The 19192-nt window shown below is 44.2% G+C and overlaps 2 protein-coding genes and 1 long non-coding RNA gene across 4 annotated transcripts; 1 reads left to right on the forward strand and 2 right to left on the reverse strand.

Annotated features, from left to right (window-relative positions):
* Window positions 1–243: 243 nt before the first annotated feature.
* On the reverse strand, window positions 244–8378 carry LOC129599726 (protein disabled-like). Of its 2 annotated transcripts, none has more exons than XM_055498035.1 (6): window positions 6933–8378; window positions 4982–5277; window positions 1579–1802; window positions 1320–1454; window positions 1048–1188; window positions 244–871 (listed from the first exon to the last, which is right to left on the reverse strand). In XM_055498035.1, exons 1-6 carry the CDS (start codon window positions 7010–7012, stop codon window positions 386–388), a joined length of 1362 nt encoding a protein of 453 aa, XP_055354010.1. In that variant the 5' UTR covers window positions 7013–8378; the 3' UTR covers window positions 244–385. The 2 variants fall into 2 exon arrangements, with proteins under 2 accessions (XP_055354010.1, XP_055354011.1); XM_055498036.1 differs by lacking the exon at window positions 6933–8378 and adding an exon at window positions 5921–6251.
* Window positions 8379–8636: 258 nt separating this feature from the next.
* LOC129599750 (uncharacterized) lies at window positions 8637–11798 on the forward strand. Its single transcript, XR_008691963.1, has 3 exons — window positions 8637–8875; window positions 9026–9105; window positions 10582–11798. It is a non-coding gene; the product is annotated as an uncharacterized LOC129599750 (long non-coding RNA).
* Window positions 9427–11478, reverse strand: LOC129599749 (uncharacterized). Its single transcript, XM_055498061.1, has 3 exons — window positions 11359–11478; window positions 10621–11300; window positions 9427–9957 (listed from the first exon to the last, which is right to left on the reverse strand). The coding sequence occupies exons 2-3, from the start codon at window positions 10918–10920 to the stop codon at window positions 9703–9705; spliced, it is 555 nt and encodes a 184-aa protein (XP_055354036.1). The 5' UTR covers window positions 10921–11300; window positions 11359–11478; the 3' UTR covers window positions 9427–9702.
* Window positions 11799–19192: the final 7394 nt, after the last annotated feature.

Consider the following 19192-nt stretch of genomic DNA (forward strand, 5'->3'; position numbering starts at 1 on the left):
TCCGAGAGCAGCGGCGCCGAGGGCGGATGCGGGAGGGGCCGCGGCGGCACCCCGGGGGCCCCCACCACCCCCACGCGGCGCACCGGCACCTCCGGCTCGCTGCTGAGCACCGCCAGGCGCGTGGCGCTGATCAGAAAGGGGTCGACGGTGCTGGTGGAGCGCGTCAGCACCGGCTTCTCCCCGCGCAGATCCCCCAGCGTCGGCTTGACCGGCTGCGGGAAGTCCTCCTTGGAGATCTTCCGCTGACGGCTGCGCAGCTGGTTCAACGGCGGGCACAGCTCGTCAAAGACCCCGGCGGTGGCGAAGGGGTCCACGAGGGCCGGTTTGGGGTCGGCGGGGACGGGGGCCGGCGTGTCGAAGACGGAGGCAAAGGGCTCGACCGCGGTCAGGGGAATACTGGCCAGTAGATCGGAATGCACGTCCCCGGCGAAGGGATTGACTGGTGGGACCACGGGGCGGGGGTGAAGACGGCGGCGGTAGGCACGCTGCGCTCGACGAGGGCCGGGAGGGGCGCGGCGAAGGGGTCGGCGGCCAGCGAGGCGGCCATGGCGCCGACGGTGTCGAAGGGGTCCGGGGTGATGGTGCGCTGCGACTGCGGGGTGCCGCCGCGGCCCCAGGGGTCCGACTGCGAGGAGCTGGTGCTGGAGGCCGAGGACATCTCCGCTTCCACGGCAGTGGCGGCCGGAGGAGGGGCTTGTGAGGGCCAGGCCTCGCTGCCGAAGTCCGCCACCCAGGCGGCGTCGCCGGCCGCCGTCCCCGCCTGCGACTGCATCGTCTGCATGTGCTGGATGCCCTGCGACAGCACCTGCAGCTCCGACTCCAGGTCCAGCAGGTTCACTTCTTCCGTCTGCAGCACACTGCCCGCGCCGCCCTGCCCAACCAATCAACGTCAACAAACTGGCCGAAAATTATACCGTATAAACAATAATAAAATAAAATGTAAATAAAACAAATAAACATAGAAAATGCTATAAATGCAATAAACTAAAATAAATATCAACATCACCAGAACAAAAATAAAACGAATGAAAGTAAAAATCCGCTTACCGTCGCTGCATCGTTGGCGGTGGGCATCGGCTCGCCGGTGGAATTTCCTGCGTGTGTCTTGCGGTGCTGATCGATCTCGTGCTGCTTCATTTTAAAGGCCAGCTGGAACAAGCGATGAATGGCGCCCACCACGGCATCCGCCTGCACACAACAAACAAAAATTCGTGTGAAATCATTTAAGAAACAAATCAACATACAAATACATTCGCAAATTAATCAAAATACGGAAAATAAATCCACGACATGGCTACGATGGCCGCTTCCTGGCTTACCGATTTGTCGGCTTTGAGCGCATAAAATTTGTGTCCGACATCCGGTGTGCCGCAGATATAGCCGAAAGAGCGCGCATCCGACTGGTCGCGCCAAATGTACGAAATCTTCGGCACCGGGTGATGATGCAGAACGGTCTACAAACGACAACTCGTCACTCACGAAAAATTCAAATAAGTACTTTAAAATAATCACCGCATAAAATAAATTTCAGAAAAGAATAAAAAAAATAAAATACATATACAACAGAAGAATAATTACCGCATCTTTCTCGTCCTTAATCTTCAATCCGGACATGGCCACGGAGACGATGATGCGGGCCTTGTGCTCCTTGGAGAGCTTGAGCGCCTTGTTGAGCTCCAGCATGGCGCGCTGGCACATGTCGTCGCCGCGCGCGCCCTCCACGTCGGCGATGCCCACCAACTTGCCCTTGAAGACCACGCCGTCGCCCTCGAAGTTGAACACGTCCAGCGCCGCGTTCGGGCCTGCACCGAAAAACACCCGAATCAGCATCGCTGCCAACTGCGCTTGCGTACCGACGAACGGTCAATTAACAACCAATATTATTGTTTCCACTGCAGCTTATGCGTGCGTGTCGGCTTCTTTCCGGGATCGTCTAACTTTACCCTGAATTATTATTCTACGCGGAATGTTTCCCTTAAAAATTAAAAAATCAACACTCAAACAATGCCGCGCCTTTCCTCGGAAACGACTCAAGCGCTCCCAGTTTCTGTATAATTTATGTCAATATTGTTACATAGCTGAGCCTGGATCAGCCCAAAGTGGCTGCTCCGCGGCAATAATACGGCGATTCAGGCATTCTTCCGCCATGTTGACACAGGCTACCGCTTTACGCTGACGGTACACACCGCGCCGCGATGCGCGCCAAAGCGGAGACGACTGCGTCAGCGCGTTGCCGGCTCATTGCCTATTCAGAGCGCCTTAGCGCTTTCTTCTGCGCCAGCCATGTAGATTTCATGTCGCATTTATTCAAGGAATGCGCTATTATGCCGCTGCCAGTATTTGCTGAGAAAAGATTTCTTTGCAGCGAAAAAACGACTGAACAGTCACAACAGCGGGTGGATGGCCGGGTTGCGAGCGGAATACGCAAAACGGCAGAAGCAGTTATCCGAATTCCGATCCTGACCCGCGGCCATGCGGATCACCCGCAGGAGCAGTAAACACACTTTTCTCCTGCTCTGTTCGTTGAACTTCTGCCTGGCAAACGCCAAAACGGAAAAATCATGTGCTCCTGCATTACTCGATCCCCTCCGGCGTCAACTCATAACCGAAGCATCGCTGATGCAACACACATACGCGGCTTTTCTAACACCCTCCAAACTCAGCAGCGCGACCACTTCGCTGCGCCAGCTTAAGTTTTCTTCACAGCGTTAATTACGAGCCGCTAATCGTCGCGACACACAGCTGAACTCGACGTTCTATTTCCACTTCCGGTCAGCTGCTGCTGCTGCTGCAGCTGCACGGTGGAAATTTTTGTTCGTTCGATGGCAATTCGGTGTGCAGAACTCACATGCTCCGCTCATCGTCAGCGGTGTGATCTGCTGCTGCAGTCAGCCTCACTTTTATTCTCCGAACAGTCCAATCATTCGCAACGTACAGTATCAGCTGCTGCGGCACATGACGCTCATTAACGGCAAAGAATAAAAAAAACCGGCCAACATTCGTCCACGGCAGCGGCTGTGAACGGAGTCACTAGACGCACATCACATGCTGACCTTTTCTTCAGCAGCGAGCCCAAGGAGAATTTATTTTCTGTTTCAACTTATTTATTTTTAATTTTTAACTCATTATTTTAATTCGCTTTTAATTTCTGTTTTAAGTTCTCCAGCACCGAATTTAAAAGTTTTTTAATTTAATTCTTTAACGGGTTGATTTGGTTCCTTAATTCTCTTTTATTTCATGTTCAGTTGTAATTTTATTTGTACAAGAACAAGGAATAAGGAAGAAAAGAAGTTGCGTGTCGCCGCGGTGCGCCGTGGCCATCAGCGGCGCATCCGTGTGACTGCAGTCTGCAGACAACGGTACTGTTTGGGCCATCGGCGCACTCGAGCAGGTGTCGAGAGGGAAGTGAGACGCACTCCACACTCGACGGCCGACAAAGCCCGCTGCCGACTGCCGAGGCCCCGTGTCCTCACTGTCCCGACAAGACGCAGCCACTCACTCGCTAGGCCGCCTAAGACACGGCGCTGCGTGTCCGCGCCGACTCTCGAGCTAGACCTCCTTCCGAAGGTCTCCCATTGACCCGCAAGAGCGTCCTGCACCTCCAAACACCCGACTCAAAACCACATCGACGCACGCGCACCGTTCCTTGGCGCCTTCTCAAACCGTGCCCTGCATACTAATTAAATCCCTCGCTTTCCGAAATATTTCTAAGTGAAAACTTGCTAGTTGCTACCATACTATTAGCAATAAATATAAATAATATTAAAATAAATACAGTAATTAAATATGTACACCCAAATAATAATAATCCCTAAAACGTTTATTCCACCCGGCAAATTCTTCGTAAAGCAGTGGTATCTGATTGAAGAAACAGCACTTCCTTTCTTCGTAGTTATCTATGTATCTGGATCGTCTATACTTGAAAAGGCCTGCATGTGTAATAATTTATAGCAACCTTATTCAAATGTTGTCCTCAATAATAATATTAATCAGCATAAACTTGACAAACTATCAAGTTTAGCGGACACTCAGTGGCGTTGCTGTAACCCTAATTCTGAATTCATTCATTCATAAATTTCATCGGCGTCATGGCAAAAACCTGCACCTTGCTCACCACCATTAATTTTCGCGATCAGCTGAACAACGATGGCATCCCGCCAGTAAAAACACGCAGAGATACGGTCGTTAACGACTGTCATGATCAGCTGCAAAACAGGATCGGCGAGTGCCGCCAGTCGGCTGACACGGCGTTTACTGTTTAGCCGAAAAAACACCATCGATTCCATCGCGCTGTGAACGTTGCACGAATATCACTATCACGCTGCAGCGCGTCGCAGACACGCGCTGCACGGAAGCGCCCGCTGCGGCTGAGCCGACGCGGGGAAAACTCGGAACAGCACATGCTGCCGGGGCAGAGGGCATTCCCGGCAGACGGGCAGGGAGCGAAGGTCGCCGGCCCATCCCAGTCACAACAAACACGCGCTCCCGCTAACTCGATTCACAGTTCTAACTAGTCGCGCAATCGGGATGGCAATCTACACATTCGCGGTAGTCTCTGGACTGCCGGTCACCGTGCGTCGCGTGCGATACGCTTAGCGATACATGATGCAAACTGATTGCCAAAAATCGACGCTCCCGCTCGATAAAACTGCGCTGCTTAGTTACCGAATACGGACACTTGCGGCCGCCGCAATCAACCAAACTCCAACGAAATAAAATTAAAACATAATTATAAAATAAATTATTAGTTTCAATTATTATAATTAAAATAAACTATTAATTCCAATTAATAATAATTAAAAAATAAACTATTTACGCCGTTTACATGTAAAATTGTCTAGAATTACCCGTATTCAACAAAATAAAACAAAATACAAAGAAAAAGTAAATTATTAATTGCAATTATAACTGAATACAGAGTATTAAATCTGTGTAAATTATTCAGAATTAAAAGACAAATACAGATATAACGCGTACTGACCGGTGCCGAGGGAGACCTTCTTCAAACGGCTGAAAATGCCGGCTTTCTTCCCTGCGGCCGGTCCGGTGGGCGAAGTGGGCGGCGCCATGTGGGAGGCCGCTTCCGGGAGGCTGCCATGGCCCGAGTCCAGCGAGCTCTGCGACTGGATCGTCGGCGACGGCGAGCTGGAGGCGCTGTGGCCGGGAATGCCGATGGCCGCGCTCTTGTCGCTGGACAGCGAGCTGGACCCGGACAGGGACACGCTGCCCGAGTCGTCCGTGTCCGACAGGTTACTCAGCCGCTCCTTCACCACATTCCTGCACAAAGCCATTTACAAATTAATCACTGGCCATATAACAAATAAATCCCAGAAATTGCCGCTTGAAAAAAATTAACGACAATAATAAACCTATTCTCAATTCTCATTGGAGGTTTTTTTCTCAGAGGTCACCTTTCCCACTCATCGTCCAGCCGACGTTATTTCGCTTTATTTTATTTAGACAAATAGCATGTTATTTTCTAACGCAGAATCTGGTTTACTGTAATCATTCGCCGATACAGTTAAACAAAGCGCTCAGCAGACAGGGCACAATGACCTCCTACGAGTGATTACTGTTTATTTAATTGTGCCTGCACTATCAACGGCGTTGACAAATTAAATAATACAGCCCCGTTACAGATTCGATAAAAGCATCAAGTAACTGTACAGATTATGCATGAGTACAGATACAAATCGGGTCACCCAGCCCACATAAAAATTAAACTGAAATAAACATCTTGCAGATCGTATTCTTGAAAAATAATAATTATTACTAATCTCATAACTCCTCGATTAGAAAAAGTAAGTATACGATAAAGACATAATTAGAAATATAATTACAAAAATTATTTCCTAACGTCATAAACGGGACAGTGAAAAGCTGATGGAAAAATTGGCACAAGATGATAAAATCTACGTACATGGTCGGGGCTGCAGCCGGATTCGCCGCGTTGTCCGGACTGATTTCCGGGTGAATTGCCATGATTAATTCGCATCAATTACCCGCCAAACCCTCACAGCGAAAAATTAATAATATACGCAAAAACACTCGCTGTTCCACACGAAAGAAAAACCGATTGCCGTATCCTCAAAGCTCAACTAATTAAAAAATAATTCGACTGCTCACTGCGTGCTACGTAATAATTACGATCCGTAAATGAGAAAACTACGGCTGTAGTGCGTATCAGTAGCGTTAGATAATGCAAAGCAAACACAATTTTCACATTCTAGGCTAGGCTTGGCAAATTTATACGGGCAATTTACATAATATTTATAATTATACGACTTGTAAAGTCATCTGGCAGTACAATTTGCCTGATAAGGCATCAATGCGCACTGCAGCGATAAGACCGCGAGCCTGGTGCCAGTGACATGCGGGCATTCTTCCGATAAGCCGGCATTGTGGGACGCCTGTCGATTAATAAAGGAAAACACTCGCTGTCTTCCCTGAAGGAAAATACTGTACAGCATGACAGATTACAGGCGATGATTACGAAACCAAAGCCAGTACAGAACCCGGCGGGCCTGGCCGCTTCCCTGTTAATCTACACGGCGCGCTACACAATGTACAGGGAATGCAGTGAAGCAGCTGCCTTTACTAACTATCAATCCGGAACAGCGATACGGATGGCTGTCACGGCTATCGCGCTGCTGTCAGTTGCCCTCTTTCGCAACAGATTCCTCACTAAATTCCCGATAAGATACGGGAAGTTATACAACGCTCCCTGCATCAACTACAGAGTACACAGTTTCCGGAAACGACCTTCTCCTCCGTACACACTACGTGCACGATAACACGGAACAATCTGACAATTACTACGGAATGCGGTCTACTGATAATTAGCCAGAATGATTGTTATGACTGCCAGTGCGGAGAATAGCGCCATAAAACAGTAGTTTACGGTGATAACCTGGCGAACAGCCTGTCCTTACCCTCTTGACTTGCGGGGTTTCGAGTTGCGACCGCCGGCCGAAGTCCACAGTCCGTCTGTCGCTGTCAGATTCGATGGCATTTCCGTGATGCGGGAGCAGGCAAAATAGGCAATCCGCCGCCGATGCAGAGAATCACGGCAGGGTCCTTCAGATCCCGCGGAACGACGTCACGGCGCTCAAGGAAACACGGCGTAATCGAGTGCAATCTCAACAGCTGTGCACTCGCGTGAAGGAGAATTAGGTAAGACGCGCTGCTGTGTGTTGCAGTGTTTGGCCAGGCAGCTGAACTCACAAGATTATTCTGCCGACGCCGCGCGCTGACTGTTTAGCGAGGCATGGGTCGAGTGAATCGCACGGAAACAACAACAAGTGGATAATTACTGTCGCTGGCACGACGAACTGACGATTGACTGCCGAGAACAATCCAGTGTGCATCCACACGCTGTGCTGTGCTGTGCAAGTCTGAACGCGCTGGCTGGCTTGGCAAATTCTACGTTGAGCCGGATGAGGCCGCGATAAGGATCAGAGCGCTCGTACAGATAGATACAACCGCTGACTCATACAGCGCTGCACAGTGCACACACAGCCGGTCAGTGATAGCGCTGACCAATCAGCAGAGGCGGGCCGGGTCGGGTCGGGTCAGAGCCACAGGCCAGTGCACTTCTCAAGCGCTACTGGTCAGTACGTACAACGGTACACGCGCTGTACTTCAGTACGTACGAGGACAAGTACATACAGAGTACGTGCCGTACAACGGGATTAATAATTTAATCCAGCGATCCGTCCTGCTCTTCCCAAGGCGATTATAGGACAACCGCTTGTTTTCCTTCCACCACCGATAAGGGCTGGCTTTCTTCTCACACAAATAATACGCACTCCGGTCCGTTTGTCCGCGCAACACGGCAGCCAGCAGTAACAACCAGCACAACAGCACAGTCGAGTGGCGGCGAGCGCTCAGCTGTGGAAACCAGCTCTGCCAAACTGCAACCTGATCGTGCGATGCAAGGCGAGGAGGGCTCGAGTCAGACGCGCAGAAGGTTACCTGATCAACTATTACGAATACGCCGCTCTCTCTCTCGCGATGACCGTATTAAAACACCAACCGTGGCGTACTGCGCATGACCGTGTATATGCACCGTCACCGGTAAATTGTACGAGGCAAAAAAGTCGACGCGAGCGTCTCGCGGTGATCGGATGCAGACCGGCAATCACGCGGCAGGTGACACCGACTTCCAGGATCCGTTTAGCGATAATAAAAGCCGCAAGAATTAAAACTAAATGTAGTTATTTCCTGTCAACTCTGTCTTTCCAAATAATAACGAAATTGATTTGTTTTGCAATTGATTGCTTAATTATGTACTGTATATGACTGGCAAAGTGTAAACAGGTTCACAGCAACATTTCGGGCAAACAATAAAAATTGGTGTGACTTTTGGTCAATAAACAGCGCATCGGGGAGACTTGGCTTATATACGATGGAAAAATAACCGAGGGATATCGCGTGCGTGCCATCGACGGTACTGGTTTAATTGGTTAACGTACATGTACAGTACCGGCTGGTATCCTGCATTAAGCTTACTCATGATCACTGCTTAAAGGAAATCACATGGAGCTAACACGAATTGCTGTTAATTCTGCTGATATAAATCTCAAAACGGTTGATGTTTCGCGGCATCATTGCAGTCGCCTCGCGGTAAAATTTTACACAGCTCGGAAATGTATGTGCGACTTTGCATGTCGTCCGGCGCAGCACACTTATGCAAGCACTTTTGTTAATACTCGTAATTAATGTGCGTATTTACAGTACGTAACACTACGTATATCAGAATTTCGTGCATACTAATATTACTTATTCAGGTTATAATAAAAGTAATAATGCTGGAACAATGGATGGATACTGTATCTCGACGTTAATGCACATCATGAGACATGATTCACATGAAGTAAATTTTACCAGGAGCAGTACTCGACGAGTAGGCTGCTTATAATGCGTTAATTTGGTTTTCCAGAATTCGGACTTACGGAATAATTTAACAACACCAGAAGGAAGTCAATATTAATTTCATTTTATCTACAGTATTTTATTTCCGCAGGGAGAACTGCAATTTACGTCCAATTAAACAGAGATCACTGTCACCGATCGGCCTTTAACATTTCAATTTTTTTCTACCGGGTAGGTGGAAACCGTAGAACGTATTATCATGATTTTAAATTTGAATATACTTTGCGTCGTAGTACGGCACTGTTTTAATTACGAAAAAAAGTACATAATTATAATTATGATACTACAATGTATCTACATGCTAAATGTTGTACAAAACGAGTACTGTATCTATATATAATTAATTTTATCGTTAAGATATTTTTCTATCTGGGTGAATACCTGTGATATGCACGTGCTGCTGTTCGGTCTGTGATTGTACCGGCACGCAGAAAGTACTGGTATAAACCGAGCCATCACCAACTGTGCGATCCTAACAACGCTAACAATAAATCCCGCCAGGCTCTTTAATGATGAATGCGCGCAATGCAGCATTTCATAATGCATTTACCGCCCAAAATGACTACAATCCATAACATATCGGGAGAATCGGAAACAACAACATCACCAAGTACCAACCACAACGCAACAGGAACCCGGTTCAGGCGTTCACAGATCTGGAAACGACACCAAGCAGCAATAAATACCCAATATCACCCGCCAACTGACAAACACCCAGAAACGCAGCGCTGCAACAGCAGCGTGGAACAGGAGCACCCTAGGTGTCCTCTAGGGAAGCCCGGCCGGGGGCTGGTAGGCCCTGCCGGCGGTGTCGCTGGGCGGTTGGAGGTCCATGTTGAGGCCGACGCGGGAGGCGGGGGGCCGCGGCGCAGCGGCCGACAGGTGGCTGAGCACGTCCTGGCAGTCGCAGAGCCGGCGCTCCACCAGACTGCTCACCAGCCGCGCGAACAACTCGGGGTGCAGGTGGCGTTTCAGGGCGCGCAGCGTCTGCTTCCGGAACTGCCACTGCTGCAGGCAGCCCGTCTACAACATATCCATTCATTCATTATCTTGTCATATTCTCATTTTAATTTTATATCGTTTTTATTGACGATGCTCTAATATTTTGTTTTCATCTTTTTTCAACACTTTTCAGTTGACGCTGTATACGCAGTATAGAGTCATTTTAAGACGCCTAAATCCGAATGTACATGAGCGATTCCCTTCAGGATAAATTATTTTCCCGCGGAAATCACTTTCCCGTCTAAAGAAATAAACATCTCACGAAAACCTCCAAACTAAACACTGCAAATGAAGGAACTTCAGCAACTTCCGGTCCTTACAGCAACTGCAACCGCTCGGTGCGGCAGTGTAATGCGAAATTTTTGAAAATCTCCATTCGGTTCCTTTTGGCTTTTTAGTTTTTCGCCATAGAAATCAATTTCTCTGCGCTATTATTAATAAAGTTAATAAAATTTTGTCTGCGTTAATTTGAAAAAATTAAAAATAAATGACAAGGAACAATAACAAGGTGTAAATGCGTCGTCTGAAAGCAGACTAACTAACACAGGCTTCCCGACGCGCACATAAATGATAAACTAAACTGCGGCGAGTGAATTAGTGAACGTTAATGTCGTTAATCTGAAATTGATTTTATTTAATTTGTAGCTGCTGCGGGAAAGGGTGCAAGGTATTCCGCAGACTCACCAGAACGGCGATGGCCTCGTCAACGCGTCCGGCGTGGAGGTGCTCGCGCGCGGTGCGCAGACCGTGCTGGAAGGCCTGCACGTAGCCGCAGAAGACGGCGGCGGCGTTGCGCTGTCGCTCCCTGGCCAGCTCCTTCCAGGACTGGCCCGTGGTCTTCTTGGTGTTGTACTCGCGGTAGACGTGGTAGCTGAGCGCCGTCAGCGTGGCGGCGCTGACGCTGTAGCGCAGCAGACTCCCGCTGCTCAGGCTGCTGCGACCCAGCTGCGACAGGCCCTCCTGCACCGCTTCCGCCACCGCCATCCTCTCTTCAGATCGCTTCCCTTATCACAATAAAAACGTCACAAATCTCCTCTCTTCCAATCACGCACTGGCAGGGCAAACCAAATAAAAGAAATAAGACGGATAACAGGAATGCGAAGCTATGGCTCCATACAGGCTTCAGTCAGCTGATGGAGTTTCACGTTCAAACGCGTTTCAGCAGCATAGCACGCTTATGTGAGAATCCAAGGAAAATGTGCAACGAACTGGACAGTTTGTCGATTCCGGATGACGAAAATACTGATCGGATTGTGCGAAAGACGTCAGTGCAATTGTTATGAATCACTTGGCGAGTCCGCGACGATTACTAATTCAGTGCGGCGTGCCTTCCAACTGATGCAACCCACAGACGGATTTTCACTCTTTGAAAGCAAGAGAGACTTTTGACTAATGCTTATCAGGAGCAATTCGACCACTTACAAATACTTAATAACAATTGCTGCAGCTGCAATCAGATGGGCACGTACGTCCAAGATCCTATCGGAGCAAAGAAGCTGGAAAAAATTCAGCTCGAGCGAAAGAAACGAAGGATTCTCCCCACTGCAACAACGGCTGCGATGAGAAAATCGTAGGCCACTGGTGTAACGAGCATACTTACAAAGGGGCCATCGCGCATTTCAAACGGACTCCTCGCACAAGGGAAAACTCTAAAGTTGTTCGACTCGCTACGCCACTGCCGTAGGCGTTAGGGCCCATCAACGAATTAGGTAACGCGATAACGCTCCCAAAAAGGCCTTCGTACTTTGTACCGTGCGTGCGTATGTCAATAGATTCATATATCCTTACGTCCTTATTTTTTGGAAATTATCTCCTAAATGAACATTGATTTTTTCAAGAAGTTATTAATTTCATAAAATACAGCATCACACAAACGTTCCTACCATTATCTTTAAAAAATCTTAAGTTTTGGAGAAAGTCTAAATAAAATTTTTAAAAGTTGTAGTACTTAAGGGTTTTTAGTACTTAAAAGTTGTTAGTTTTGGAAATTATCTCCTAAATCAACATTGACCTTTTCAAAAAGTTATTATTTTTATAAAATTGAGCATCACACAAACGTTCCTACCTTTATCTTTAAAAAAATTATCAGTTTTAAAGCAGTTCTTAAAAAATTTTTAAATGTTGCAGTACAGTACTTAAAATGTTGTTAGTACTTAAAGGTACTGTACTACTAATTAAATTACTTATTTTGGCAATGAATGAGTACTTTACAGTACTCAGTACGCAAGTTGTAGCAATTAAATGTAGTACTACTATCACTTCATCGCCAGCGTATTAATACAATATTAAAAAGCTGTATTACAGTACTGTATACTGTACTGTATTACAGTTGTAGTACTGTACTGTACTGTACTGTACTGTATTGTTGTAGTACTGTTGTAGTCTGTTTCGCAGCTTAGCAACCTAAACTACAGATCTGTGTATGTTATTTAAATTGTCAATTCCATCAAAATTATAACTTTCTTAAATTTTTGAAACCTTTACCATGTTTTTAAAACATGTTCGAATACCTCAAAATAACTATTAATTTTTCCAAAGTCGGCTTCAAAGCTTTTACATTTCCAGAATTTCTAAATATTTCGACTCGGCCCCGCGCAGCGGGGCCGTTACCTCTAATTTTCTGAGCCTCCAGAGTTTCGAATTTTTAAAAATGTCTAGAAATGTCTGAGTACCTCAATATCTCGCGGTCTTAAGGGGTTTGGCCCGGTACATAGCACCAAATTTGTATGTATCCACGGCAACTTCCGCTGTCGCGCGCTCCCAAACCCTAATTCTCATAACGGTCCTCATACTCATAACCCTATTCCTAATTCAGAATTCATACTCAAAACGGCTTTCATAATCATAATCATACTTTGATCCTACCGGTTATCATATTTTTGTTCATAATCATAACTCAAACCTTTACCGCTACTCATACCAGTGCGGTACTGCGCTTAATGTTATTAGTAAAAACATTATATATTGTTTATTAATCGTAAAAACCGTATTATTGACACTAAGTAGTAATAGCTGTTGCGCAAATTGTGCACCGTTCTTGAATTTTTTTAAAAATTTTTTTTGATATCTGCTTTTGTCCTGGCTAGCAATTGTATGTATCCACGGCAACTTTTAGCCTCCAGAGTTTTGAAATTTTAAAAATGTCTAGAAATGTCGGAGTACCTCAGTATCTCGCGGTCTTAAGGGATTTGGCCCGGTACATACTACATAGCACCAAATTTGTATATACTATATATCCACGACAACTTGCGCTGTCGCGCGCTCCTTAACCCTAATCCTCATAACGGTCCTCGTACTCATAACCCTATTTCTAATTCAGAATCCCTACTCAAAAATGCTTTCATAATCATAATTATACTTTGATCCTACTGGTTATCATATTTTTGTTCATATTCATAACTCAAACCTTTACCGCTACTCATACCAGTGCGCTACTGCGCTTAATGTTATTAGTAAAAGCATTATAGTATTTATTAATCGTAAAACCGTAATATTGACACTAAGTTTTAATAGCTGTTGCGCAAATTGTGCACCGTTCTTGAATTTTAAAAAAAATTTTTTTGATATCTGCTTTTGTCCTGGGTAGCAAACTGCGTTATTACTGTTCCTGTGTTCCATTGCTTTACAGTGTGCACGATGCTTTTGTCGAAATTTAGTTTTGTGGAAATGAATAGTTAACGGCCCATTCACTTTTGTTTGGTGGAAGCTACGTAATAAGCCCATTAACATTTCAGGTTTTTTTCATTAACACTAGTTTAAAAATGGACGAAAGTGGACAACGGTAGATTTTCTAGCTCAGTTTTTATATGCAGATTAAATTACTTAGCTTTCGTTACTCAGTTCAAGTTTACTGAAGCCATTTTGTAATGAAGCCATTTTCTAATAAATATTTTTCGCTACTAATTCAGATGAAATAATTTTTACGAGTGGACGAAAGCGGGCGGTTGAGTAGACTTACATGAACACATGGTTGTAATTGAATATTACATTTTTGACACACCAGCATGAGTAATGGTTAAGATATGAGCAATAATTATAAATAAATTAATATGATCACCGGTAGGACCAAAGTATGATTATGATTATAAGGGCCGTTATGAGTATGAATTCGGAATTAGAAGTAGGATTATGAGTATGAGTATGAGAGCCGTTATGAATATTAGGTACATACCTAGCCTGGCTAGCCATGCAAAAAAAGTGTTTAGGATTGCGCGACAGCGGAAGTTCCCGTGTATTTACCCGAATTTGGTACTATGTACCGGGCCAAATCCCTTAATTGTCTAATAATTTATATGTAATTTATAAGTATTACTAAGTATTTATATGTAGTAATTCTAATATTATTCTAGTATTTCTAAGTATTTATATGTAATTTCTAAGTATCTAAAAGCCGGCCCGCGGCCCGTTTACCGTATTCACTCACATGGCGGCTCTGTGATACTGGTGGTAGCTTGGGCATTCACTAACCTCGAAATCTAATAAACATGTATTTATTTTATTTTAATAAATACTGAAGAGCTTGACTGATGGCTGAAAAAATCTTATAATTAGTATCTAAAGATGCAGCCTGCGAGTACACCTTGGGCGACCGTTAACTGCTCCCCGCAAGTTTCCATAAATTCTGCGCTGAAAAAATGGTATTTTATGGGCATCGTGTACAGATACAGGTCGATCGCGCCAAGTGTTTGCAGTTTTTTCAAAAAAATTATAAAATGTCAGCCGTCAACAAATAAATAATTATTTCATTTTAACATGGTTGCAGCATGTGTCTAACATGTTTTGCACTTGAATCGCCCTGTTGAGAACGTGTTTCGAATCCCAGTGATATCGAAATTGTTTCCGACCGTCTTGCAAATGGGGCTTGACCCATCGGCCGTGGTTGCAGTCTTCCGACTTTAAATTTGTTTAGAGCTTTCGTTGACGTCTTATCGCTACAGTGATAAGTTTGGGCTGTTGCCCAGTCAATACTCTTGCGAAACATGCCTGCCATGAACCGAGTTTCACCAAACCCGCCTGACTTTTGCAGAGTCAGTTCGGGCACCGTTAAAAGGGTGGGCAACCCCACTTCCGCCGTCTCAGTGCAGCCATGGAGTGTCTCAAATGTGCATTCTTGACAAAATCACGTTGAGAAAGTGTTCACTGTCCGCTTAAAACTTTTCATCAAAACAAAAGGCTCGAGACGTTCCAATCCGCTCACTTTCTCCAGCAGTCATGACTTTTTTTAGTCATCGCTTCATTAATTTTTTTCTCCATTCGTCCAGGACTTATATCTCCTTTCCTGTGTTGTAGATATTTGTCGATACCCCAAAATTAACTCAGGTAGTCCATGTCTAATTCATGGAAATTATTAGTTTGAGATTCCCCGCTCCTTGCGCTAGGCAACCACATTTCTCGGTAGGTGCTTTCTACCATACAAGTTTATGGGAGATGCCCTTTGCTTCGAGATCCCTCGACCACTGATCACGCAAGATTTTGCTAATAACGCGTAACGAACATCTTAGGGGCTGTACAATAACTTCCAGAAAACTCCAGGCAGCAATCTTAACGCTGAGATTTTCCCAAGGGTAGTTACAACCATAAAAAAACTGACGCTGCCCCTTCCCCAAAAACACCGCTCGGCTGCATACTAGCACATTAAAAGATATTAGTTTTGATGGTGCTGGATTCGCAAAAAAAAATTTTATTAGAAATATGCCGAAAAAGCAATAAAACGACTTACAGAAATATTTTTAATTTATTTTTTGCAACTGCCCACACTTGGTGTGATCGACCTGTATATGACCCCACTCAATCCATTTATCACCGTAAAAATATTATCTGTGGAACCAAAAAATTCAAGTTTTCAGTTCGTTAGATCTGTAATATAAGGTTACATTAAAAACGCGATAAAGAACCATGAAAAAAGGAAAACTTACGGGGGCTTTCACAGTTTTCAGAAAATGGTCGAATTTAACCGGAAAGCTTGAAAAAATTCCGCATTTCTTCATGTTTAAAATGTTTTCCCAGCTGGCCTCGCTGGGTTTCATATTTGAAATATTCCTCAAAATTTTTTTTATAGCTATACGAAGTATATTTTGTATTTCTTTCATACTTCCATACCTCAAACACAACTGGTCGCGCGCTAGCGCGACCGATACCTCTAATTTTCTGAGCCTCCAGAGTTTCGAATTTTTAAAAATGTCTAGAAATGTCTGAGTACCTCAATATCTCGCGGTCTTAAGGGGTTTGGCCCGGTACATAGCACCAAATTTGTATGTATCCACGGCAACTTCCGCTGTCGCGCGCTCCCAAACCCTAATTCTCATAACGGTCCTCATACTCATAACCCTATTCCTAATTCAGAATTCATACTCAAAACGGCTTTCATAATCATAATCATACTTTGATCCTACCGGTTATCATATTTTTGTTCATAATCATAACTCAAACCTTTACCGCTACTCATACCAGTGCGGTACTGCGCTTAATGTTATTAGTAAAAACATTATATATTGTTTATTAATCGTAAAAACCGTATTATTGACACTAAGTAGTAATAGCTGTTGCGCAAATTGTGCACCGTTCTTGAATTTTTTTAAAAATTTTTTTTGATATCTGCTTTTGTCCTGGCTAGCAACGATTAAACTCTGTTATTACTCTTCCTGTGTTCTATTGCTGTACAGTGTACACGATGCTTTTGTCGAAATTTAGTTTTGTGGAAATGAAAAGTTAACAGCCCGTTCACTTTTTGTTTGGTGGAAGCTACGTAGTAAGCCCATTAACATTTCAGGTTTTTTTATCATTAGCACTAGTTTAAAAAATGGACGAAAGTGGACAATGGTAGATTTTCTTGCTCAGTTTTTATATGCAGATTAAACTACTTAGCTTTCGTTACTCAGTTCAAGTTTGCTGAAGTCATTTTGTAATGAAGCCATTTTCTAATAAATATTTTTTCGCTACTAATTAAGATGAAATAATTTTTACGAGTGGATGAAAGCGGACGGTTGAGTAGACTTACATGAACACATAGTTGTAATTGCATATTACATTTTGACACACCAGCATGAGTAATGGTTAAGATATGAGCTATAATTATGAATAAATTAATCTGATGACCGGTAGGACCAAAGTATGATTATGATTATGTGGGCCGTTATGAGTATGGATTCGGAATTAAAGGAGTAGGGTTATGACTTATGAGTATGAGTATGAGAGCCGTTATGAATATTAGGTACATACCTAGCCATGCAAAAAAGTGTATAGGATTGCGCGACAGCGAAAGTTCCCGTGTATGTACCCGAATTTGGTACTATGTGCCGGGCCAAATCCCTTAATTGTCTAATTTATATGTAATTTCTAAATATTAGGCCTCGTCCCCAATCTGTAACGAATCTAGCTACGGTACAGGACACCACCGTCCCATAATAGGAGATACGCGATACGGTATGTCGGTTCTCGCTTCGCGTATCTGGTTATCAGTGCAAAGATTCGGGACGGGGGTATGCTGCGTATCCGAAGGCGTCCCGTTTCCACAACTCTCGGATACGGTATCCTGCGAACCGCATCTCAGAACCCGTACCAACCCCGCGTCTCACATCAACCAAAAATTTTACGCGCGCTTTTTACGCATACCCTGAAATACAAAGGCGATTCCAAAAGTTTCTTTCCCTATTTTTTATCTACCCCCACAAACTCACTTAGCCCTTTTCACCCATATTTTTACTAATGCCAGTTACTAACTGATTATTAAAAAATTTAAACTTGGTCCTGTTCAAAGAGGAAGGGGAAAATTCGCCAAAAAGACTTTCAGCGGTGTCTGGCAGCCTATCTTCCGGGTTCCTCGCAAGATTGTAACATTTTTAGCATTTTCCCCGTTCGAACTTCAAGAAGCACAAAACGGTTTTATGTTCAGAAGTCTTCCCTTTTACAGTGCAAATTAAGATCAAAAAGATTCGCCCCTTTCTGCTTTTAGAAGGAAATCGGAAGTGTTAGTGACCAGTTGTCAAAACATGAGGCTTGCCAGTTTCCAGACGGCAAAAATATTAATAAACCCGGAAAACAATTTGTTGCAAACAGGTTAGCGATAAACTGAATCATAGCCAGTCTGTGCTGAGGTGGGTCAAGGATACAGTTTTTATTGTGGAAAAGAATTGGAAGTTTGGAATAGCAGGAAAGCGGAAAACCAAAAAAAACGGATGTCTGTAAAAACAATTTTATTATTTTAATTTGTGAAAGTTTGGAAATGATTCATGATCATGAAAATAACAAGTACATAGTAAGCCTTGACTATTATAAATTTTATTCAAAACCATCGAGAAGGAGAGAAGTGACAACATTACAGCTGAAATTTTGGAAGGATAGTGGTTAGGCTGCCAGAAGTACCACCGGCTAAATGATTTTTAACCTGGGCAGTTCTTCATCGACAGTTAAAAATTTTCTTTTCTTCGATAACTCAGAGAACATGTTACGTAATAAAAAATATATCGTTTGCATATCACTTGAAATGGCACGCAGGCAAAATAGGGAAAGAAACTTTTGAAATGGCCTTTGTACAAAGAAAAACGATACGGTACGCGAAGCCACCTCCAGAGGTGGCTTTCCCTGGTATCTTTTTGTTGATGAGCAAGCATTTTTTAGTATTGCCATTGTGTGACGATTTCTTTTCGTGAGTTATTTAAATTTTATGAAATTTCTAATTATTTTAAAACCCAACTGAATGCACAAAAAATTGAAACAGGAAATGTGACCAGCTCAAAACAATAAAAATAATACCATATAACTACAATTAAGTACTACAACATCATGCGGCTACAGAGAAGTGGAATGGTTTCGAAAAACAACGGTTTCGAAAAACCATTATTCAGACCGAGTGTGTTTTCGAATACGAAATTAGTTTCTATTCTTTACCACATTGAATACTGAATAGGAGCGCTCGGAAAATGAAGATCTAAATTTGCAAATTTTGATCCGTATGTACTACGTACTTATGTAGCTGCTCTAACGCTATTACTATACTGCAGCATGCTGGCCAAAATAAATAATTGCGCGGGTGGTGCGACTGATCTGACTCATCACCAGCTAAAAAGTAAGAACAATGATGCCAAAAACTTTCAATCCAGGGAACAACATTTTGCAATTCAGACTAGGAACTAACTAGAATGAGGGCATAAAAGCAGCACAAGAATTCTTCCAACAACCCACGAGAGCACAAAAAAACTGGTAAACAAAGCGATATGTGATCGACGCGATGGGACGCAAATACAGCGATACGGAGCCA

Source organism: Paramacrobiotus metropolitanus, unplaced genomic scaffold (assembly GCF_019649055.1).
Source record: "Paramacrobiotus metropolitanus isolate TYO unplaced genomic scaffold, Prichtersi_v1.0 Parri_scaffold0000154, whole genome shotgun sequence".
In the NCBI taxonomy this organism is placed as follows: domain Eukaryota; kingdom Metazoa; phylum Tardigrada; class Eutardigrada; order Parachela; family Macrobiotidae; genus Paramacrobiotus; species Paramacrobiotus metropolitanus.

What these genes read in the sequence shown, in the direction of transcription:
- LOC129599749 (XM_055498061.1), bottom strand. Translation starts at nt 10,920, where the DNA reads ATGGCGGTGGCGGAAGCGGTGCAGGAGGGCCTGTCGCAGCTGGGTCGC. An exon ending in ACGAGGCCATCGCCGTTCTG is followed by an intron (nt 9,958 to 10,620) that starts GTGAGTCTGCGG and finishes GATATGTTGTAG; the next exon opens with ACGGGCTGCCTGCAGCAGTG.
- LOC129599726 (XM_055498035.1), bottom strand. Translation starts at nt 7,012, where the DNA reads ATGCCATCGAATCTGACAGCGACAGACGGACTGTGGACTTCGGCCGGC. An exon ending in TTAAGGACGAGAAAGATGCG is followed by an intron (nt 1,455 to 1,578) that starts GTAATTATTCTT and finishes TGTCGTTTGTAG; the next exon opens with ACCGTTCTGCATCATCACCC. An exon ending in CGCTCAAAGCCGACAAATCG is followed by an intron (nt 1,189 to 1,319) that starts GTAAGCCAGGAA and finishes TGTTGTGTGCAG; the next exon opens with GCGGATGCCGTGGTGGGCGC.